Source organism: Gymnoscopelus microlampas (genome assembly GCF_963454915.1).
Source record: "Gymnoscopelus microlampas genome assembly, chromosome: 1".
Lineage (NCBI taxonomy): Eukaryota > Metazoa > Chordata > Actinopteri > Myctophiformes > Myctophidae > Gymnoscopelus > Gymnoscopelus microlampas.
In genome coordinates, this window is record NC_139962.1 from 40747444 (window position 1) to 40772443 (window position 25000).

Genomic DNA, 25000 nt, shown 5'->3' on the forward strand with positions numbered 1-25000 from the left:
GTAGCCTACATATAGCCCACGTTTTTTTTAATGCTACTAGTGTTGATGACAGATGTCTTGCATATTATTGTATATTGTTGTAAATGTCTCTATGAATACACAGGACCACGATGGAAACAAGCCCTTAGGGCTTTTTGTGTTATCCTTATAATCGTGTGTACTGTTTGCAAACTGTAAATAAAGTATTCAATCAATCAATCAATGAATCAATCTGTTTGCAAACTCATATTGTCTATGTAGTATGTAAACATGTTTACACTTCGCTGTTTACATAGGCTAATATGGAAGATGTCAAATGTTTAGGCTAATTCTGAGTAGCTACTCAGCATTAGCCTAATCATTTGACATTTGATGAATGTTACTAAACATGAATTACTTCAATATTTCAATCAATCCTTCCTTAAACGAATGGACAAAATAGATCTTTCGTGCCATGGGCTCATTCACAACTATGAGATGAAATCACAACATGTAGGCATGTAAACATCTGTAGGCATGTAAACATCTGCACAGGGGTGAGGCTCGCTGCATGCGTTCATTCAAACAGGCGCACATTGCACTGAGCAAAACAAACATGCCGTATAACAACAACACAACACAACACACATAATAACACCACGATTTCTATTTTCCTTGCATTTATAAATAAATAGCAACATGCCAATCGTAAAACGTGCAGGCTAATACACAGTACATGTTGTTTATATATTATACATACATTATTTACTGACACCGATTATCGCTTCGGGGGTTTTCTGTCATCCGCCAAAAAAAAGGGGAAAAATATATATCCACCAAATGGCGACTATATCGTTCAAAGCGTCTATTATCTGTTCGCCAACAAGAGAAACATTATGATCAACGGACACACGGAGGTGTCAGTGATATATGAGACTGGTCAGTGCTGCTGCCGCGGTATTTAAAGACTGTTATTCCTCCCAGAGAGAAGAGTCTGAGACAGACCAGTAGGCTGAGGGCGCTGACGTGACGTCACACTCCATAGAACGTTGTGGTGCCTCCATATAATGATGTGGCTCATTATCGTTATTTTCACCACTGGTGATAATAATGAGCCGTTGTTGTTTTTGCTTCATTAAATGACATTGCATTGAAAAAGTTTGTATACAGCCCATAAAGAGATCTGCTCCATATATGGGCATAGCTCTCTCTCTGTGTGTGTGTGTGTGTGTGTGTGTGTGTGTGTGTGTGTGTGTGTGTGTGTGTGTGTGTGTGTGTGTGTGTGTGTGTGTGTGTGTGTGTGTGTGTGTGTGTGTGCGCGCGCGCGTATACTGTACTACTACTGACATACAAGTACTGACAAGTACAATGAAACCCAGCAGCCTAAACCAAGTGGCAACAGTATAGTTTAAACAGATTATGCTTAATCTGAAAACCACAGCCTTGTTTCATTACTTTCTTTTAACGGCCTACATCCTGTGTTGTGATTGAGCAATGGCGAAATGTGACTTATTTTCTGCATTGTAAAACTACATTTTACCAAAGTGTGCAGTGGATAAGAATAGTTATGACATTTTAGCTCATACTGTATGTCAACACATCAAATTACATATATACATGTCATTAGTAGCGTGTTGTAGGCCTATTGTAGTGTGTTATACTGAAAGGTATAAGACAAAACAAGTTGATAGCTCACTGAATAACCATCTGGTTGCACTTTCCCATGCCCATTACAAGGGCCCCAATCAGCCACTTACCAGTGGGCAGGGTCTGGAAAGCAACTGTATTCACTATTCATGAGTAAAAGGCTCTATAGAAATGCTGACCATTTACTGTACGTACAGGACTGTGGGGCCAGCACAGTGCTGTCAGCAAGCAAGGACCCTTGCACATGAAGGACACATTACCAATCCTGGCCTGGCCATGTGTGTATTTTAACCAGGGAGAGAGAGAGAGAGAGAGAGAGAGAGAGAGAGAGAGAGAGAGAGAGAGAGAGAGACACAGAGAGACAGACAGACAGACAGACAGACAGACAGACAGACAGACAGACAGAGGAAATCAGAAGTACATGGGTGATAATGTGTTTTTTTCTGTGGGAGTGAGGCTGGGTAAACAGAATTAATGCTGAGTGAAGCAACAGTACATCTGCACTGCACGTAAATCAGACGGTAGATAGACACATGCTTGGATTTGCCCATACAAGCAACAATGGCGCACAGACAAGCACACTGACACATACAGACAATACGCTTTTGAAATAAAAAATACATTTCAGCATCAGCACTAAGTAGCAGTGGCCATTTATTTTACTGTGTGGATGTTTCTTTAGTAGATGAATATGTGATCATGAATCTCAATCTAGTGTGCTTTCTCAAGAGTTGGATATTGGATATCTTTCTCATGTTTAGCAAACTCAGCATAAACAACCGCTGCTATGCAGAAGGAGCCAGCTGGTCAAGGACCAAACAGAAGGCTGACAATAGGTCAAGATGAGGTTGAAATGTGTGAAGTGCTCCTTAACAGACAAACTCAAGAATATCTTTCTTCGAGAGAGGGTGTAAACTGTAAAGGTTAAAATACAGTTACTCAACCACTTAAGCCCTATTTCATACTTAGTCCTACAGCGAAACAATCGTCAAAGCTGATCACAACGCATTGTGATACGATGTGTTGTGAACTTGTAGATCTGCTATTTTGTTTTTCTACTTTAGGTTTGTTTTGTGTGTGAACACTTTTGAAAATGTTCGCCTATAATGACATGCTCAAAATAGGGATGCCAGATTGAAAATGGTACTAAAACTAGACACTCATAGACACTTTGAATAAAAAAAGCAATAAATGTTTTAGTAGCAGCAACAGAGTGCAGTTATACATCTTATCTAATCAGATGAAGTGTAATCTTATTCCATGTTGTTTGTTGTTCCCAGCCCTTGGTCAGCAGCTACTGTACTTTGTTTCCAGAAATCCCAGCCAAAGATTTCTAAGAACAGCTCTGTAGTTCCACTCATTGTGACATCATCAGTTCCCTGTCCCAGCTACGAGCTACCCCAAGTAACCCCCGGCATTGGCCAGCAACTAGAAGGAAACACAGCCGAGCGGGAACTTAAACAGCCTGTTTGTTATTGCAGGAATTCAGCAATACATGCAGAATCACATGCACACTCAAATGCAACCATGCACATTCACAAATCACCCTGCTTTCAAATACACATGCAAACACACAGGCATGCATACATGCACATTCTATACATGCATGAGGTAACTGCATCAGGGGAGGTAGAATCTTGTTTCTCCAGGAAGGAGGTGCAATAAGCAGCTAAATTGGGAAGAGTGTGTGTGTGCGATGCATGCGCGTGTTTCATTGTGTCTTAACATAGTCACACACACACACACACACACACACACACACACACACACACACACACACACACACAGAGAGAGAGACACGTACACACAAATATGTGCACAGACACGCACCGCACTTTCAAAACACGGGCCTTGTACGGAACAAAGTGTGGTGAGATTCTAGGAACTAAGAAACTCCTCCTCAGGAGAAGAACAACATTTGTTCTTCTCCTGAGGAGGAGTTTCTATTTAATGGACAAAGAGAGAGAGAGGATAGGCCTGGATGAAGAAACACTAAGAAAGAAAGATTAAATGAAAAAATAAATGGTATTTCTGAGGATACTGAAAGTCAGTTTAATGAAAAGGTTCATGACTGTTTATCCAATTCATTTGATCCTTCTGTTTCGTGGAAATGCTGAGAAACCAACTTTAACCAGTCTGTTCTGCTAGACTGGTTAGTGATGGAATGGAAATATATTATTTTGATCTTGTCTCTCTTCTTAGAAATTGAAAAACATATTAGGTCGAACACGCGCTGTGAGCATGTAGATTGCTATTTGATGTACAACAAAGTACATACAGTGGGGTTACAGTGGTCAATTATGAGCTTTTGTTATTTATAACAACACCTTGTCAATGGAATGTCATTTGACGTGTGTGTTTGGCACATGCATGTGTACAAGCATGTGCTCTGTTTGTTTATGTGGGTGGGTCTATATATACTATATGGTTGGTTTGTGCATGCTTCTGCGTCCCTGCATGCATGTTAATTAATGTGTGTGTGTATTTTTGACACAAGTGGTTAACAAGTGGGCAGGTCGATATTTGATACAGCCCTCATGCTGCACTCTGCGGTATTTCCTCGTGACATGTGTGAGAGAGACAATGAAGGGAGGGGGGCTCAGAGAGAGAGACAGAGAGAGAGAGAGAGAGAGAGAGAGAGAGAGAGAGAGAGAGAGAGAGAGAGAGAGAGAGAGAGAGAGAGGGGGAGAGAGAGACAGAGAGAGAGAGAGAGAGAGAGAGAGAGAGAGAGAGAGAGAGAGAGGGGGAGAGAGAGACCGAGAGACAGAGGCAGAGAGAAACAGAGAGAGAGACAGAGAGAGAGAGAGAAGGGGAGAGATGCAGTTTGCTGAGACAGGGGTCTGATCTCTCCCAGGAACCCGAGGGGTCAAGAATGCATTCAAGGCGTTGCCAGGGTGACGGGGGAGTTGTCAAAGAGGATGGGCTCTCTGAACCAATCAGAAGGCTGGCTGCTTTGGGCATAGTGAATGAAGTGCTGATCCCTCCCTCAGCGTGGTGTAGCCTATACTGTACTGGAACTGACTGGGACACATTCCACAGCATTAGGAAATCTCATTAGCTTAGCTTTCCACAACAAAGAAGGCTCATTTAACACTTAACCACAGGAACACTCATGCCCCTATTCTGGGGAGAACATTAACTGATCTGTTTTCGCATCGCAATGCGTTGTGAGATTGTAGATCTGTTATTTTCGGTGAAGAGATTTGGTGTAAAGGGAAATACTAAAACTGGAGGATCTAGTATAGAACCCTGAGTAACCCCAGTGAACTAAGTATATGGGGTCTAAGCGGTTATGGGGGATTTATAATTAGTTGTGCTCTGGTGCCGTGCAACCATGTAAGAATCAGGCAAATTGAGGCAATACATGATATACACATGTTTTTTTCTCAATTATGTTGACCACAAGACAATCTGTTATGTAAGCTCTAGTCTTCATGTTGTAAACAGTTGGAGAAGGCCTCGTCCTACTTGGCTCTGTTGTTCAGTAAAGTGCCTGACTGTTCACCCAGTGTCCTCAAAGAGTAGGCACATGGCCTACTGTATAAATATAGACCACACACACACACACACACACACACACACACACACACACACACACACACACAGTAACTTCAACTATCATGAGAGGTATAGAAGCATGTTGTTGCTTGTTATGTTGTTATATAATACCATAAATGTTACATAAATATGTCAAGTTCTTTCTTGAGGTTAGTGAACCCATAAAGATGCCTTATCCTCGTCTCATGATCATTATGCATACAGTAAGTACTTATCTCTGCTCATTAAATGTCCTGGTACATATACTGTTGAATTATTGCTGCACTCACAAGAATTAATGACTACTGTATGAAAAATTAAGTTATTATTTTTCAATGACCTTATACTGTAAAGTAACAATTAATGTCATATTAATGTATGTGTTTGCATCTAAATTCAAAGGAATTGAATGTTTATACAGAAGATGTGGTGTTTAGCCTTACTGCTGACCTCATGCACAGGCTAAGGATCAAATTGACTGGATGAAATCGAGTTTCATTCCTCAATAGTGTGCAGAAATAAACAGTTAAGCCCTGAGCAGCTCTCAGTCTGTTGTGCATTTCAATGTCTAACTAATATATCCAACAACATCCTGGATTTCCTTAGAAGGCAATGCCTCCCAACCCTGCCCTGAATGGGAACAGGAAGTGACATGGTGGTGGGGTGGCACCTGGCATGGTGGCCCCTTGCATCGTGTGACAGTTACATAACAAGTTTTGAATAATAAGTTTTGAATAATCTGAAGCCTGTACTGTAGGTTTGAGGCCATGCAGGGGAGGTAAGAACTGTTGATGACAACATTCATAAACATGACTTGATTAATGCAGTGCTTCTCAAAGGTTTTCATGTCAAGAACCCCCAAATTAATATGTATCTGGCTGCGGACTCCCATCTGAAAATATTTAGTGCCAGGAACCCTAAAATTGCTTTTAAAAATAGCCGATGTATGTCGGGTTAAAGTGGTTAACCCTTCCATTGTGTTAGGGTAATGTTTGACCTGTTTTCAAGTTTAAATAGGTACCCTTTACATTTCTTTATTGGAACAAGGCTTCAGGATATCCTCAGAAACAGCTGAAAAAATGACGTCTGTCAAATATGACCCGGCAGAGAAGTGTGGCTCAATTCCCCCCAAATTGTCAATATTCAATTGACATAAATGTATATGGGTACATTTTGACCCGTAACACTGCAGATGTCACTATTGTTAATAATATTAAGTTAAAAAACAAGCCATTTATTTTTGTATTTTGTTTATAATAGCCAGATAACAGCATTATCCATTGTCTTCATTATAGGAAATGTAATGAGTGAATTATTATTGTAGCGGCCCCCACCGAAAGATGGTCAAGACTTGAACTGATGATTATGAATTTATTAAAATCCAAAGACCACCGTAAGAACTGACAAGACAGTACAAAAACACAAACAAAAATACTCTGTTAGTTTCCCACATTTTGTGAAAGAACAACCATACCATAACATTAGTTCACATAAGCTACAATGTAAATAAGCAAAAACTGTACTCAAAGTACTTTTTAACATGGCTTTGACCAGTCAGCATTGCTGTAATTACTTTACAATGAATTAAGACATAATATGACTTCAACATCATCACTTCTAATGAACTAGTTTTCCTTTTTTTAGCAGTTGTTTTTAACTCAATATAAACATAATGAAATGCCTTTTTGTAACCTTTTTTAAGTGCATATAATGACATGAAATAATTACGTTTTTTAACCAAGGTGCATGAAATACTGCAACATCAAGTACCTTCCTTTGCAATTCACAATTCAAACCTTTCAATGTCAACACATTTTACAGAAAGAGTAGTAAACTAACTAACTCTAACTCTGGTTTAGTTAGTTATTATCATCCATAGCATCATATGCCTTTGTTGCAGAAATACAATTCTTTCATTCAAAGTCCTTCAATATACCTTATGCTGAACAGCATGTTAACAAAACAAGCAATGCATTTTTAGCAAAGACCTGTCCTTTTATAACCAAAAACCCTGTGTTGTTTTGTATGCAGTAAGCACAGTCCATGGCTACTAACCTTATGCCTCTTCGGGGGGTTCTAAAACTATAATTGATCATCTCAAAAGATAAACAATATGCGATCTTTTTGCAGCAAGGAACAGCATGCGTCTCCACACTGCTGTTGTGTCAAACTGTCTCTCTGCGCGCAGGTAGTAACGTCGTCCAAAAGTATTTTCAAAATAAAATCATTTGGCTCAAAACACAAAATAAAAGGATACCAACTTAAAGCATTGTCTGTTCACCCAGGATATATAATATTTTAGTGTAAAACGTATTTGGGTTCTTTACAATTATATATATATTTGTTTTTACAATTGATCGCTATATTGAAAGATGAAACCCTAACCCTAACCCGAAATAATATTTTAAATAGTGTTTACATGGATATGAATGCATAACAAGTCAGCTATGAGGTGTGGGAGAAAAAAAAGAAATGTATACATTTTTGAGTATTTTGGGCTGAGTTAAATCCCGGGTCAAATTTGACCCGCTAACACCAAAAGTGTCAGCAGGTTTCTAACACAATGCAAGGGTTAAACAGACTTTGATGCTATATGAACTAATTTCTCTGGGGACCCCCTGGAACCTCCTTAAGGACCCCCTTGGGTTCCACAGACCCCACTTTGAGAACCACTGGATTAATGCACAGTTCATTAGAAAGAGCACAGGGCTTGATAAATCTTCATGTTACATCATCATAATAAGTGAAGTGTTTTGAGGACACAAACAATGTGTCCTCATGTGACTTCTGAGAAACACACAACCCAAGAGAGGCACATCACCAGCCAAACTCTCCTCTCCTCTTTCCACACCAATTCACAGAAGTTGCATTGCTCCTGCAGACACAGTGGATTGGAAATTTAGATGTGAATAAAGGTGGCATAGCTGCTGCCTTCCAGAACATTTCAGGTGGTATTATACTGTATGCTACACAGACAAACCACGGTCTAGCTACGCCAGAAGCCAAGGCTATCAAATGCAATAGTACAGTATGTTGCATCCATTCAATGCATCACTATGCTACATCTATTTAAAACAACAGTATGTTGGATCTATTACAAACTGCATTAAGATACATTTAATCGCATTTTTAACTTTCTGCAACAGGCTCACCTAGAAGCCACACAAAACCACTTATCCTTATATTACTCTATTTAGCTCCCATACACTCACTTCCTCTTTTCTGGACGGACATATATAGCTCTATAAATCAATCACTCTCTAGCACTCTCCCTAATATACACATAGAATACATACTACATACATACAACACGTAAGACCTGATATTTGAACCCCGGTCTCCCGTGTGGGAAACCAAAGCATCTACTGCTAGTGCTAGGCTGAGAGGGAATCCCCCTGGGCCAGGGGAGAGAGACACACACACACACACACACACACACACACACACACACACACACACACACACACACACACACACACACACACACACACACACACACACACACACACACACACACACACACACACACACACAGACAAGTAATATTGTATACTGTATCTGTTTTTTGTTTTTTTTACCAAGGACCAGGATTCATTGAAGCTGCCATCTTCACTTTCTGCCCTCCTGTGTCTTTGATTGGCTCTTTGTTCCATGGTACATTGTCCACCGTCCTCCTTTCACAGCTTCTATAAAATGTCCTCCAAACTAATTCCCAGATGTCAAGCTGTGGGAACCTGACGTAAGCTTTATCAATGATCCATGTGAGAGTCCTGTTCCATCGATGTTTAAAGACCAGATATAATTTGTGTTACTTCTAATTCTAAAGGAATCAAGCTGACCACCTGTCTTGGTTCTATAACTTTCCCTGGATGAGATTCTGTATTTATTTCTTCAGTGCAGGTCACCAAGTGGACCACTCCGTATGAACTTGAAATAGGATTTCATTCCAGTTTTGTAGCAGTACCGACGTTGCAGTGAATGGTGCCTGTGTGACTCTGAAGATGGTTCTTCTTTGAACCTCTATATACAGTTTGTATTTTGTGAGTTCTGGGAATGGAGTGCTTGGTAGAAACCTGAGAGGGTCCAGGGTGGCAAAACACTGCTTCAGAGACAACACACTCCTACCACACACACACACGCACAAGCGCACACACACACGCGCACGCGCACACGCACACACACACACACACACACACACACACACACACACACACACACACACACACACACACACACACACACACACACACACACACACACACACACACACCGTGAACCCAAGGGACCCATAAAGGTCCATTTGTACACTCTCAGGGTTACAGATTTGAAAGGATCCATTTGGTTCCTAACTATCAATCATTTAGTTGAGTCCCCTTGGAAACCCCTTAAGGACCCTGTTACCCCACGTTGAGAACCAGTGGTTCAAGCGTCTGTAATTATAGTTAATTATTGCAGATGTATGTTTTGTGTCACTACGGGACGCAAGGAAATTATCCAATGATAAATTAAATACTACATTTGCCAAATACCAAGAAGCATTAGCATGGAGGTCCCCAATGTTGGAACGCTTAGTAACGCTTCATCCGTGTAGTAGTTTGAAAAGTCCCCGGACCCCAAGTTGAGAACCAGTTCTCCAAGGTTCATATTTGCCACCTGTCCTTAATTTGTCAGCCAGCAGCTATTTGGTGTCCATGTGTCCACGCTGATGTCATGTATCTCATGACCCTCGCCCCCCCCACCCCCTCAAAGAAAAATAATCCTCAGAGTGGAGGCAGTCCTTCATAAGACTGATAGTATGTGTATCAGAGCTCCTGCTTCTACTTGCAGCATTCCAAACCTGAAGACTGTTTGATTATAGCCTACAGACAATTTTTTATATCCAGGGAACTCATCCGTACACGTGTCAATCTAGAGTAGCCTGAAGCCTCACTGATCGCACTTTTAGGAGCCTGCTGGTACTTGTTGCAATTCATTGTTGTTTAAAGATTCCATTTGTTACAAGTTGTGTTTTTGACTTGCATGGCCCGAGGTTGAATGTGCAAACCACATTGGTATAACTTGTATCTGATCTGCACCACTTTGTCAAAAAAAAGAAAAGAGAACATACCCACAACCCACATAACTCTGATTGCCTCCCTGGCTGTGGGTGCACAGCTATAGTCTGTACTAAGTATAAAATAATAAAACAGGCTTAAATTTACATCTGTGTCAAAGTCTTGCATTTTTATTTTCTGACTTGACAATATTTCCACTTCCTTTGCTGTTTTTTTAGTACTGAGTTGATACGTTTATATGAGAGCCAAATGACTTGAGCTTATGATTTCAATGACTTATAATGGTGAAGCCCAGCCTTTGAAAACCTTGATAACAAAAACAGAAAATCATTCCAGAAAACCATTTAATACATTATGTACATTTCTACATTCAGATGCGTACAGTACTCGGTCACCACAACCAATATCAAACATTAAAAACAGCATTTTAAAAAGAAAAACATACAACATCCTGGTAGAAAAATAGTTTCAGAAGCACAGTTTTCTTGGACATGCAGTGGCTATGTCCTTTTAGTACTTTTTGTGACATAACACTATTCTGACAAGAATATTTTCAAAACATTTGGTATACAAAAACAGTACACAAAGAAACTGTACAAAATATAAAATAAGACAAAGTGTCCTCCTGCAGGATGTCTTTTTTCTGTTTGGGTGAAGGAGAAGCCCAGGGGGGAGTATTGCAATAAATATTTGATATAAACCAGCACTTCCAACACCTTCAAACACTGGTAGCTCCCTATATGAAGAAATACTAGACAGAAACACAGTATATTGGAGGGTAACAGATTAACTGAGGTAAAAGTGGCTTCTGACCTTGTATCACCACCACCTGCTGGAGTGCAGTACTTCCATTTGTGAGACATCTTTAGTAGGGCTGCAACTTTAATTATTCTCTTTTACTTTTTGGAGGAATGGAGAAATGTTTTTTAAATATATTTGTGTCTGATTAGTCTGATTAACCACATCCCTACTTGATACTACTCAAAACTGACTGATATTGTATTGCAAATATGTGTTTTGTGTCACTAGGAGAACGCAAGGAAATTATCCACAGTGATACATACTACCTTCGCCAAATACCAAGAAGCAGTAGCTTCTTGGTATTCTTGGTGAGTGGACCTTAAGTGGAGACCTTAAGTGGAGAACCAGTGCTCCAAGGTTCATATTTGTCACCTGACTCCCTGTCCTTGATTTGTCAGCCAGCAGCTATTTGGTGTCCATGTGTCCACTCTGATATGTCATGTATCTCAACACTCCCCCTGCCAGCCCCCCAAAATAATCCTCAGAGTGGAGGTAGTCCTTCATAAGACTGACAGTATGGGTATCAGAGCTTCTACTTCTAATCGACTGACTGATATTGTAAGAATTGCATTATTGCAAATGTATGTTTTGTGATAATTAGTGCCTGAAGTTATTTTTCAATTACCGTCTATATATGTCTATATTTCTGTCATTACCAGCAAAGCAATTTAGAATGTGTGGTTAAATCCAAATTCAAAGGAATGGATTTATATCCAGTATGTGTAAATGTGGGTGTTTAGCCTTACTGCTGACCTCACGCAGAAGCTGAAGATGAGTTTCACACTCAAATTGACTGGTTGAAATCAAGTTTCATTCCTCAACAGTGTGCAAAAATAAACAGTCAAGTCCTGTGTAGCTCTCAGTCTGTTGTGTTTAAATTGTATCTGCTTTTCAGCCTGGCTACAGGCCTAAGCATAGCACTAAATCTGCAACTTAATTGGTCCTTAATGATAGCTCATCATTAAGAACATCATTAGAAAATCAAAACTGTGCTGCTCTTTTAATAGATTTAGCTAAATTGATTTTGACACAGTCGACCACTCCTGTCTTCTTTAGGTATTGACCATGTTAGTTGCTTATGGTTTCACAATTATATCTCTGAAAGATTCCAGTGTGTTATGATAGGTAACATTATGTCAGCCTTTCTCCCCATCTCCAAGGGAGTTCCTCAAGGTTCTTTCCCTGAATCCTTAAACCTTTGGATGCAGTATGTCACTCTGCTTCATGATTCATCACTGGGGACACTTATGGTACACATCACTGCCTAATGTACCAAAGAACCGTCTTGCTTGGTCTAGCAGTATGAAGGGATCAGTATTTGTTTTTATTTATTTGCAAAGCTATTCTAGAAAAGCTCCTCTCCTATCTCTCAGCCATACTTTGCTGGAGTGTCGGTAACCACTGTTCCGCTCCCAATCGTGGCTCACTCTGAAGATGAAAAGAATCTGTACTGAATTAGGTAGATCAGCTTTCTGCTACATGCTCCACATGTTTGGAACACGCTTCACAAACACTACAGGTTGTTCACGGTAAGTCTTTGAAACATCTGCAGTCTGCCGTCTGTCCCTACGGATGTGAAGTTGTGTAGTCCCATGTACTGACTTCTGTCTGGATGTCACTCTGTAAGCTACATGATGTGTCTATGCATGTTGTATATTTGGCAAAAAAATTGATTGTAAAAGTTAAGATGCTTGAAGGAGGAGAGGTGAGTTTGGCTGTCCTGGGAGTTGTCAGTCTGTAACTCCTCATTCACGTCCTGCTGGCAGTCTATGGACTGTGACCATGTATATACATCCTGATGTGATTCAAATGGATGCCATGGTCTTGCTGCTGTACGTATATGTGTGTGTGTGTGTGTGTGTTTGCAGATCAGATGTGTTTCCCTGTGAGGAAGTACAGTGGCCGGTCCTCCTTGGCGTTGGCAGTCTGAAACTCGTCGCTCAGCCTGAACCTCCATTCCTCCTCGAGCTCCAGTCTTCCCACTGTCTGCCGCAGGGAGCTGCGGTCTGCAGTGATCACACACAGAGTCGCTCCTGATGGGCGGAGGGGGTGGGGGGGCATCGGCAATTAACAGTCAATCACATAATATCCTTGCTATATGCACTGCACACCGCCGGGTGTTAGTGATGCGCATGCCTGCTATTATTGTGTTGTGGATGTGTGTGTGTGTGTGTGTGTGTGTGTGTGTGTGTGTGTGTGTGTGTGTGTGTGTGTGTGTGTGTGTGCATGAGTTGGGTGTGTTAGCGTACCTTTGAGGAAGGTGAACTGTTTGAGGAAGCCTGGCGTGACAGACAAGTCAGAGAAACAGAGGAGCAGGCCTCCGAACAGCAGGCCTGTGGTGCTGATGTTGATGGAGTGGGGTCTCGAACTCACGAAGCACACAGTCACCTACAAAGAGAGGACAGGGAGGGAGTCAACATTATTGATAATTTATGGGATGAGTGGGAGATAATTGAAAATGTATTGTATGTATTATATTGTACAGCAACCAATACAATAATTCATACTGGTAATGTGTGTGTCCACTTATTGTTTTGGCTGTGTATATGTGTATGTGTTCATGAATGCTTATTTGAGTGTGTGCGTGACGTGTACTAGATACTGCATTCAGGTAGGTTGAGGTAGCAGTCTACAAACAGTACAGGGTGTGTGTGTGTGTGTGTGTGTGTGTGTGTGTGTGTGTGTGTGTGTGTGTGTGTGTGTGTGTGTGTGTGTGTGTGTGTGTGTGTGTGTGTGTGTTTGCGTGTGTGCGTGTGTGCGTGTGTGCGTGTGTGCGTGTGTGCGTGTGTGTGTGTGTGTGTGTGTGTGTGTGTGTACTAACCTCAGGTCCCAGGTTGAGGTAGCAGTCTACAGACAGTACAGGGTGAGTGTATTTCTTGGTGCTGAGAGGAAACAGCCTGTAACTGGTGTGCTGCAGGTATTTCTCCAGGAGCAACTGGGCAGGTGTGGCCAGAAAGAGATGCTTGCTGTCGGGGGCACAGACGTACTGTGACGGCCCCACGGAGGTAGGAACATCTGTCATCTAGAGAACATTCAACATCTAAATAAGTTATCTAAGCAAACAGTCAATTCAATTCAATTCAAATGTTCACAGGATGGTACATAGAAAATTACAACATCGCCCTCACTTGTTTTCTTCAAGAATATACATGTGTTTGTAAAAGTTACACATTTCTTGGAATTTGGAAAAATGTGTTTATGATATCATATTTAGGAAAATGGAGCAGCTGTGTCTCTTGCACTGAGAGATCCTGTTCTAATTCATAAATCTTATGTGACTTGTAAAATAAAATAGTACAAGTTGTTGGTGAATTCTTGTAATCCCAAATGTCACTATGGCCTGCGGACAAGAAAGATTCTGACCCTGAAACCAGATGTCATCATGACTCTTCCATTATGTATTAGGGCTGTATGATGGCTTTTTAATGGACAAATTATAATTACGGTTATGTTGCTCGTTACTGAGATCGCAATTATTTATTACGATTGTATTCTGTAATGTTTTTGCTGCAATTGAATTTGAACATTGTCAGAAAACTGCCTTCACTTTAACATGGTACTTTTTGATTTAAAGAAATTCTTCACATGATGTGATGCGCCTTTTCAAATTTATTATAAAGATCATACATAGAGGGCTCCATCATTCTGCTTGACCACAGGTCCGAAAAAATACTCTTCCTTCCTACTCCCCCTCTCTATTGCATACAGTGCAGGCAATACCACTCAGAAGAAGTTACATGAAAGGAGGAATACGTTTTGTTCTGCGTGATTTTCTTAAAACCCTCACTGCTTATAATGTTTACTGGACACGTCTTTGTCTTTCAACGATGGAATGCAATTGCCTCGGTTATTTTAATGTGTCTTTGTCAGCTGAATGGATAAAGAGATGTAGAAGAGATGAACGCTGGAGCAACACGGAAAATGTAAGCCTTTTATTGTTTAGGTGCAAGTAAAAGTTGACTGACGTTAAGGTCTTTCGACCTTCCTCAGAGTCATGGGTGGCAGCATCTAAGTAGGCATATATATACACACAGAGGTAGGCATGGGCTGTGCTCTCAATAAACCAATGGTAGATGGCCATCTGTTTAGTGGTAATTACCTAGTACTACACATCACAGTCTCAAGGTTGCGACAATCAGTGATGATTAGGGTTAGCTCAGGGCATATGGACCATTTAACATATTACAGGATATAAAAAATAGTGTAACCATATAATGCCATGATAAGGTAAGTTTAAAACAGTGTACATATAATGATATGGGACAAAGAATATTAGGCCAATGCAAAAACACTTTAGACACATTTTTGACAATTTTTAAATTGAAAAAAAAAGTACTATGTAATTACCACTAAACAGAGGGCCATCTACCATTGGTTTATTGAGAGCACAGACATGCCTACCTCTGTGTGTATATATATGCCTTCTTAGATGCTGCCACCCATGACTCTGAGGAAGGTCGAAAGACCGAAACGTCAGTAAACTTTTACTTGCTAAACAATAAAAGGCTTAAATTGTCCGTGTTGCTCCAGCGTTCATCTCTTCTGCATCTATTGTCCCTACCCTTGTGACGCACCGGACTGGCCATTTAAGGCTGAGGCGCAACGGTAGAACCCCTTTGTTCGTGAGATAAAGAGATGTGTTGTAATAATGTTCTTGGTTACATTTGCTCTCAGAGTTAAATTAACAGGGGATTTTACTGTATGTGCGTGTGTATGTGTTTGTCTGTGTGTGTATTTATGATTTTGAAGCCTAAACATCCTGTATGGCAATTTGGTGATCAGTACATGGTTCCGGCAGATGATCAGCCACATACCTTGGTCTTGATAATGAAGGTCTTGTATCCTCCTATAGCAATGTGCTTCTTCATGACACTGAAGGCGTTGAAGCGACAGAGGAGCAGCCCAGCGCTGTGTGCTCTCAGGGTGAAGTCTACGTCGTGACACGTGAAGCGGTTCTGGTCGTAATGGATGTTCTGACTCAGGTCCACGTTCAGCAGCACAAAGTCATGGAGGTGACCTCTGGAGAACGACTCCCTGCCTCTGTTCCCTGCACACGATAAGAAGACATACATACGTTTGCTGTCGTTTGTGTGTGTGTGTGTGTGTGTGTGTATGTGTCTGGGAGTCCAGGCGGAAGGTACAGAGACACACACTATATATATATATCATTATTGTTTATATTTGGATAGGCGTCATGTATATTTATTATTTTACTGTACTTAAAAACTTAACTTGTGAAGCATTCACCTGGTAAGTCAAGACATATTATCATCTGCAAAATAGACAATCTAAAAGCTCACACACAGCTTGTAGATCATCTATTGTCGGGGCCTAAAACCGTCATGCAACAGTTTCCATTTATACACTTTGCACTTTGAACTATGTTCAGTACAGCTCCTGAATCCCCAACCTCCAGCTCCACCCCAGCGTCCAGAATAACCTCATGAACCCTGACCTGAGAGTCCTCGGCCGCTCCACTTCCTGATGCCACAGATCCCATAGTGGGCCAGGTCAGGACAGGCCTCCATGTGCTGTAGAACCTGCTTCAGTGACACGGTACGCTCCACTGGACCACTACCAAACACACAACATTTTATCATTAGCACTGGAGTAGTAACAGCAGTAGTATATACAGTAGTAGTACTAGTAATAGTAATATTGGTTGTTGTTAGGTTTTCCATGCCTTCAGCGCCTGTAATATTATTATGATTATAATTATGTGTGTATTTACTGCTTATTTAGGATTATACCAGTGTGGTAGGCCGACATATAAAGGCATAGGTAAAATACATACATATATGAAGGTTAATACTGCCTGTTTGGAGTCATTAACTGAGGCAGCTCTATAATGTCTCATAAGTTGGGTCCTTTCTCAGAGTGTGTGGGTCGTAAATTCCGTACCATTCCCTTATCTCAAAGAGGAGAGAGAGAGAGGCTCAAATGACATGCTTGATGCCTATGTTAGGGGGGAAGAGAAAGACACTTGCGAGGTGCTCATCGTATGTATGTTTGTATTTGTGTTAGTGAATAAAAACCATCAAAGACACAGGTTGGTGTAGGTCTGAGTATTATCTACTTCACACCGATTCAGGGCCTTTTGCGAGGGCCGTTAGCCGACCAGTCGCACAAAGTAGTGTGCGTCGGGTTGAAATTCGTACAGTTGTAGTAGTAGCAGTACGTACAGTAGAAATAGTAGCAGTCCTACTAGTACTACTGATACAATTGAGAACTCAGCAGTCTCACAGAATTCTGGATGCGTTCGGAAATACGCTCTATCGCTGGGGTGCACCCCAGGTGCTCTCTGATAATTCAGAGTGTTTGGAGTGTCGTCATTTGTCATGTCGTCATTTCAGATCATTGTGCTGAAAAGCTAGGCTGTCCTAGAGTGTCCTCTGATCAATGGAGGAGGAAGTCCATGCCAAATGTGATGGTTGCAGCTCGTTTGGTGTGAATTGAATGAATATATATATATAGTATATATTTCTTTACATTTATTTTTTAGCTTTTTCTCCCCAATTTAGTCGTTATGCCAATTTTTTCCTCCCCACACACATTTATGTGTGTTGTCACTGCTGTCGTAACCTACTGGCTCTCCTGCCAGTGAGGAGCCCCCACCGGGAGAACGTAGAACCTCCGCCAATTGCGTTTGTGTAGATGCTCGACAGAGCTTGATGCACCACTGTGGATTCGGAACCCCAGGCTCCACGGTGGTGGGCAGCTACTTTACCACTGCGCCACCCGAGCAAATGAACTGATATCAGAACAGAGCCCTCTGAAATCAGAGCAGATTTTTAGAGCGCATTTCCGAACGCACTCATTGAGTATGGGATGAGAGGGAGTGAGAGAGTGTGTACCTGCGTGCATCAAGGTCCACTGTGTTCCACATGACACAGGAGTCATCAGCCAGGATGATGAAGGGCCACACATCCACCGCTGGCCCCCCTCCCTCCACACGACGGCTCCTCTCCAGCTCCAGGTTGTGACTGGACAGCTCCTTGATCAGGAAGTGGGCTGCACCTATCATAGAACAGAGAGGGTGTGGTTATTTAGGGTGGATGGCTAGTGAGGAGAGGGGAAGACAGGATCAGGTTAAAAGGTCAAATTTGTTTCACTAATGTTCCATGGAGTAGTGTCCAGATGTCAAAAGGAGAAACTTTAGAATTAAGACCTCTGTTGCAACAAAAACATTTAAATAATATCACTGACCAACCATGAAGGACTTGCTCAAAATGGAACAATTTGACTTTGTCATGTATTTGTTTTTTAAATGATTATGTATTACTCTAAATTCCATATATCATTCAGTTTTGTAAAACTGCAAGCATGACATTATGGAATCAAACTCAAAAGATGGTTTGATGAAAATATGACAACAACAACAAACAAACAAACAAAACCACAAACCTTACAAGTTTAAAAGGATGAAAAAGTAGCAGGCCTACCTATCCCTGCTCCATTGTAGACAGTGGGCAGCACCAGCATGATGTGGTTGGGCCAGTATTTCTTGTAGACAGCCATCTCGTACTCTTTGACCACCAAGATGTGGAGATGTGAGGCTCCGTCCATGGCGTGGTACAGGTTGAACAGGCCGTGCTCATGGCGCCCCGTGGTCGGAGTGAAGATGGGGCTCTTGATGCAGTCAGGACTCTGAGACATGAACAAACACCAGCTTTAACACCTTTATCTGAGCCTTATTTATTGTGAATCTATTGTGTGACGTTAGACAACTTAACTTAAGCTCCAACTCCAGGAATGTGTTGATTTTTGTCTTAAATGTATTTAAACTGGCTCAAAGTAACATCCTGGTCAATGGCACCACATAGTGGGGAAATAGAGGAACTGCTATGTGTCTGTCACTGATCTGTCACTGTCTGATCTGTCTATGTGAGACAGACTCAATGATTGAATGAAATATAAAATGTAATATGTGCAATAATAAGACATGCAGCACAATAAATCAATAATGGACACAAACAAGCATCATTTAATTAAAAGCTAGTCTGTAAAATGGTTTTGAGAAGTGATTTAAAAGAAGAAAATTATTATATAGACTTTATTATTATGATTTTTTACATTACTCTATTAATAATAAATAAATGAATAAATGGATGTATACCGTATATTTATTTATTTTTAAAGTTATTTTTGGGGGGCATTTTCAAGCCTTTATTTGATAGTGATAGTGGACGGAGACAGGGAATGGGAGGAGAGAGATGGGGTAGGACATGCAGCAAAAGGCCTCGGTCGATTCAAACCTGAGCCGGCTGGGCAAGGACTTAATGGTATGCGATCAATCAATAGGGAGTCTCAAAGGCATGTCCTTATCTTGGGTTTAACTGACAGCTTATTTACCCAATCAGTGGCGAGGGGCAGTCTCATGCTCTCCAGCTGGCCTCCTGGTTGGCTGAAGCTGAAGTAGTGTTCTTTCGACTTGGGGATGATGAAGTAGAGTTGGGTCTCCTCTCCCAGGAGAAGATGGGAGAAGGTGAATGCATGCAGTGTTGACTCATACATCTGAAAGTACAGGGAATAGCATTAGAAAGAGAGAGAGTCTGAATGTGTGTGTGTGTGTGTGTGTGTGTGTGTGTGTGTGTGTGTGTGTGTGTGTGTGTGTGTGTGTGTGTGCGTGCGTGCGTGCGTGCGTGCGTGCGTGCGTGCGTGCGTGCGTGCGTGCGTGCGTGCGTGCGTGCGTGCGTGCGTGCGTGCGTGTGTGCTGACCTGGTATCTGGGGTTGAAACCCATGTAGTGGTGACATTGTTCACAGTGATGGTAGGTGTTGTAGGCTGCATATTTGGACAACTTGATCCTGGACGTCCGTCTGCGCAGGTACACGTCCTCCTGACGCACAGGGTTTCCTAGGAACAACAAAAGGGGCAGAGTCAAGACCAAGTTACAATACCAAGGACCCCAATGGAAACAAGACTGCAAAGACTTTTTTGGACGGACCTTACATTTTTTGCCTAATAAAATATTCAATCAATCAATCAAAAAACAATCATGTTTTAAAAAAAAGATCACCTACATGAATACTTAACCCATTTCTGTCTGCCTGTCTGTCTAGTGTCTACCTACCTGACTGTCTGTTGGTCTAAATGTCTGTCTACACACTGTACAATACAGTTGCCAACAGAGTCTGAATGTGTAAGTGTGTGTGTGTGTGTGTGTGTGTGTGTGTGTGTGTGTGTGTGTGTGTGTGTGTGTGTGTGTGTGTGTGTGTGTGTGTGTGTGTGTGTGTGTGTGTGTGTGTGTGTGTGTGTACCTTCAGCGCTGGGTTTATATCCAGGGCAGTAGATGGTGCTGATATCATCGTATTTGGGGTCATGGATGACGAAGTCAAACGGTATGGACCTCATAACATCCAGGCTGGGCCAACGAGCACCTGCTGGGTGATACTGTACTCCCTCTACCTGGGAACCTGCACACACACACACACACGCACACGCGCACACACACACACACACACACACACACACACACACACACACACACACACACACACACACACACACACACACAAATTCTTGTTAACTACAATTTAAAAGTTATATCAAATTCACAAAGAAACTTAACAGATGTATTAAACATTTAAAGCCATGTTGAACATTGGTAGAACCTTTAATTTTTGTAGCTAACTGATCATGATATAAATACAAATATTATTGATCAGTTTTATACGTAGCTTCTGTGCTCTGTGACCAAGGAACCGGAAGTAGTGATTCCATTCACATTTTTTGCACACAATAAATGAACAAGACTAATGCGGATTGCGTCAATGCAATTTATAAAACAAAGATTCCTGGTAATTAATGGGAATGGTTTTGGTTGTATTCAAAACTAATAAGTGGAGGAAAAAAAAACTTTTTAAAAATCATATAGTAAAAATCTACTTTGTGTTCATTTATGTAGTCTTCATGTAATGACAAACAATGACATCACTACTGCTGGCACCTCTATCACAGAAGCAACAGATTGAGGATGATGGACAGTAGTCTTGCTGACTAATATCATGGCCAGGTACCTACAGTATACAACACACAGGTTCTACCAAAGTTCAACATGGCATCAAAGCGTCATGATGATGTGTACTGACTGCAGTTGACATCCTCCTCGTCGTAGATGTCCACCTCCATCAGTCGGATCAACATCCGAGACAGGATAGCCAGGAAGTGGAGATACGCCCCCGTCTTCCCCACCTAACCAGGAACAGGACAGCCCAGAGTTAAACCTTATATATCCAATGTGTGCTAGTATGTTCACTAATTCTCAAACCTTTTTAGTTCAAGGACCCCAATTTGATATGTATGTAGGCCACACGTCTATTTGATACCGTTTTCTTTTGTTTCGTTTTTTTTAACTCTGGGACCCATTAATGTAAAATGCGTGTATTTAACTCTCAGAATTTCAGGGGTCCATTTCAACCCCTGGTGGTCCTGGACCTGTCATTGAGAAACAGTGCACTAATCAACAGAGTTCACACTAGTAACTTAACACTGGTGTGTTCATGATGACTGATGCCTCACATTTTAGAGACACAGAAATGCGTTTTTGCTTCACCGTTCTATCTGGTTGTACAGCAAGTAAGTAAGAATCAAGAAGGTTTCTTTGTCACTACTCATACAGGTACAAGCAGTGAAATGCAAGTGTGGTAAAGTCCACAATACTGTGCAACATCAACATATGAATGATAAAGCTAAGATAATAAAAAGCCGATCGAAGAGTTTGCAGCATAACAATAAAAAAGTGCAATAAGGCATAACCATGTGCACCGATAACTTGTATACTATAGCAGCAACGACAGAGAGAGACAGACAGACAGACAGACAGAGAAAGAGAGAGAGAGAGAGAGAGAGAGAGAGAGAGAGAGAGAGAGAGAGAGAGAGAGAGAGAGAGAGTGTGTACCTGTGGGGGTCCACTGAGCAGCAGTCTGCGTGGGTGGAAGTTATCACTGCGTCCTTCTGACAGATTGCTGCTGTCCATGTGGAGCGGGCGTGGAACAGTCCACTGACGATAGTACAGCGACTGCTCAGTGCACGTCATCATCTTACTGAGCAGGGGCCTACACACACACACACACACACACACACACACACACACACACACACACACACACACACACACACACACACACACACCTGGGTTGTATAGGCTATAAACAATTACACAACTGTCCTAAACGTCCAACATATCCAACATTTCTGAACTTGTTTGTAAATGTCCCTGGAAACATCAAATTACATTACTGATACTTGGCTAGCCAAAACAAATGAGTAATGAAACCAATTAATTTTTTAACCAAGCTTGGGTTGTTTTGAATTTGCTTTGGGCATGCTGCTAACTAGAGATCTGTAAACAGCTCCTCCAAGCGACTGATGGTTTCATTATTTCTTTATACTGTATATTGATTCATTTATTTGTCTGTCAGGGACAATACAAGTAGACATTGTTACATGTTACATCCATATGGGCTTCTAGCCACATAAGGTCATTTGCAACCCTTGTCCCTGGTTAGGTATTTGAATTTTAAAATCGTATCCTTACAAAAAACATAAAAGTAACAGTGCTCAATGATTACAGGTCTATTTCAACCATTACATGGCACTTTCACAAAATATCTGTGGTAGTGGTATGGTATTATATTCCGTAATTGTTGTCTTTTACTGAAATGACTGACAAAAGTTGTTAAGGACATCCATTGTTCTAATCGATGAGGAAAATAGATGGCTGCCTGGCGGTTATGTACGTGATGTGTGTATAAGTTCTATGTTAGTTACAGTATACTATTCATCTCTGTGGGGAAATTCAACCGCTGCATGCGACCCATCCTAATTATTAGGAACAGTGGGCAGCCACTAGGCAGCATCTGGGTACCAGCATACCAGTGCCATTAGCATACCAGTGCCATGCTCAAGGACACTGGCAGGCATATGTCTTGTCTTCTGATATGGGAGGAAACCTATGTAAACACAGGGGGAACATGCAAATTCCACACAGAAAGGCTCCAGTCGAGTTCGAACCCTGGACCTCCTTGCTGTGAGGCAACATGGGCTAACTACTGTGCAACGTGCATTTTTATTTGTGTGTGTGTGCCTGCGTGCGTGCGGGTGTTACTATGTACCTGAAGCTGCTAGCCCAGGCCAGAGACCGGTGTGGCAGGAAGGATGTGCACCGCGGGAGGCCGCTGGCGTCGCTGGCAGTGATGATGTCATAGAGCGCCCGGGAGAGGAGCACGGAGGGAGGGCGACTCACCCCCCTCGCCCAGGAGCAGCTCTGGTGAGGAGAAGAGACGCGGGGGGGCGTGGAGTCAGAGGAAGTGGATTTGGAGGAACGGCGATGGGAGTGGACGAGAGGCTGTGGTGGAGGCAGAGACGACTGGAACTGGTAAGGACCGGTCTGGGATAAAGGCTGGGGGTAACTGACTGTTGTCTGGCCGTGGGGCTGGTGGAGGGGGGATGGAGGAGGGTAAGGAAGGGAGTGAGAAGAGGACTGCGGCTGACTCTGGGTCAGGCTGGGGGCTGCATGTCCACGCTGGCTAACAGAAGAGGTGGCGCTGGCTTCAGGGCAGGGCTCTGACACTCCGCCGCCGCCTGGGCAGGACTGCTGGGTTTGGCTGGACGATGGAGGAGAGTCCCCTGGACAGACAACATATACATATTTAAAGTTTTTAAACACATACGCATGCACACATACAGGCCTATAAATGCATTTTAAATTGTGGAGTGCCGTAGGTTTACAATATCAGGTTTAGTAGATTTGAGAGAGAGAGAGAGAGAGAGAGAGCGAGCAGAAAAACGTGTTCCACAGCGGTGGTGTTTGACAGCAAGATGAACAACAATGGAATGAGCAGGTTCAATTAACTGCCACACTATTCAGCTGCTAGTGACACAACTCAGTTCATTAAACCACTGAAGATGCACATAACCCACTCCATTATATCTGCCTGAACTTAGTGAGCAGACTATGCATAATTAGTTTCCAGTCAAGCTAGTCTGATGAAGACTGTGTGTGTGTGTGTGTGTGTGTGTGTGTGTGTGTGTGTGTGTGTGTGTGTGTGTGTGTGTGTGTGTGTGTGTGTGTGTGTGTGTATGTAATCACCATCATCCTCCTCATTGTCTGTACTGCTCAGCTTCTCCGCATCGCTCTCCAAAAGGTCACTTCCTGGTCCGGGGTTGTGTGGGGGGCGCGACTCCGCCTTCACTAGGTAGGCGGCCAATCCCAGCTCTTGCTCTAGTGTGGTTCGCTGGAGGTAGGAGGAGCTTATCACTCGCAGGTCACAGTATTTGAGAGACCTGGGGGTAGGAGATGACAAGTCACACTCATAACTCAACATTATAATAACAATTATGATTATACTAATCATCATCATTCATTTTGAAAATATTACGCAATTAAAAACAGGATTGGAAAACTTTTTTTCACATGGAGGTCAATTTTAAAATCTGAATCAAATAAAACACTGAGATTTCTGGCAAAGGATGTCAAGTTAGGATCCAGTGGACCAAGCAGGTTATTATCAATCTGGGTTTGTAGGCTGGTTTTGTCATTGGGATTGATTGGCAGGCAAAGTTGTGTGTCATCGGTGAAGAAGTGTGTTGTGGGTGACGAGGAAGAGACAGAGAGGTATCTGCCGGTTAGATATGACGTGAGTCCTCTAGACGGCTTAGTAGAACAGAATGACAGACCAAGGCAGTTTTCAAGTAGGAAAACATCCAGAGTTCAGAAATCTGATAATAACTGTGGGCCAATGGTGGGGAGAAAAAGTAGGTATAATGACTAGGGAGCAGGTAGAGTGACCATCAGAGGAGATATGGAGAGAGACTGGGTTGAAAGAGGAGCGGTGGGCAGTAGGTGGGCGTGGAGTAGAATTAACTAGGTACCTGGGCAGAGACTCTCCCAGTGGTTCAGCTCCTGATAGGATGAGGATGCAGGGCAGGGCCTCCAGGTGAAGGTATGTACGAGGAACCCAGTCAGGATCCTGCACCTTCAGCCATGTCTGACACACACGC

The 25000-nt window shown here is 42.1% G+C and overlaps 2 protein-coding genes across 4 annotated transcripts in view; both read right to left on the reverse strand.

The window, feature by feature from the left end:
• Positions 1–854, reverse strand: part of lpin1a (lipin 1a) — a 36701-nt gene extending 35847 nt beyond the window's left edge. For all 3 annotated transcript variants that reach the window (XM_084061938.1, XM_084061939.1, XM_084061937.1), the window contains exon 1: positions 719–854. The gene's annotated coding sequence lies outside the window, so the exon portion shown is untranslated. The remainder of the gene's footprint in view (positions 1–718) is intronic.
• Positions 855–12528: 11674 nt separating this feature from the next.
• The window catches only part of greb1 (growth regulating estrogen receptor binding 1), a 41469-nt gene continuing 28997 nt past the window's right edge, over positions 12529–25000 (reverse strand). Inside the window, exons 20-34 of the mRNA XM_084058607.1 lie at positions 24872–24987; positions 24090–24283; positions 23113–23626; positions 21897–22053; positions 21088–21190; positions 20257–20412; positions 19716–19852; positions 19350–19511; positions 18440–18644; positions 17852–18014; positions 16453–16571; positions 15812–16044; positions 13819–14019; positions 13247–13385; positions 12529–13030 (exon numbers count right to left, since the gene is read on the reverse strand). Coding sequence (XP_083914733.1) covers positions 12867–13030; positions 13247–13385; positions 13819–14019; positions 15812–16044; positions 16453–16571; positions 17852–18014; positions 18440–18644; positions 19350–19511; positions 19716–19852; positions 20257–20412; positions 21088–21190; positions 21897–22053; positions 23113–23626; positions 24090–24283; positions 24872–24987 — 2763 coding nt within the window. The 3' untranslated portion in view covers positions 12529–12866. The remainder of the gene's footprint in view (positions 13031–13246; positions 13386–13818; positions 14020–15811; positions 16045–16452; positions 16572–17851; positions 18015–18439; positions 18645–19349; positions 19512–19715; positions 19853–20256; positions 20413–21087; positions 21191–21896; positions 22054–23112; positions 23627–24089; positions 24284–24871; positions 24988–25000) is intronic.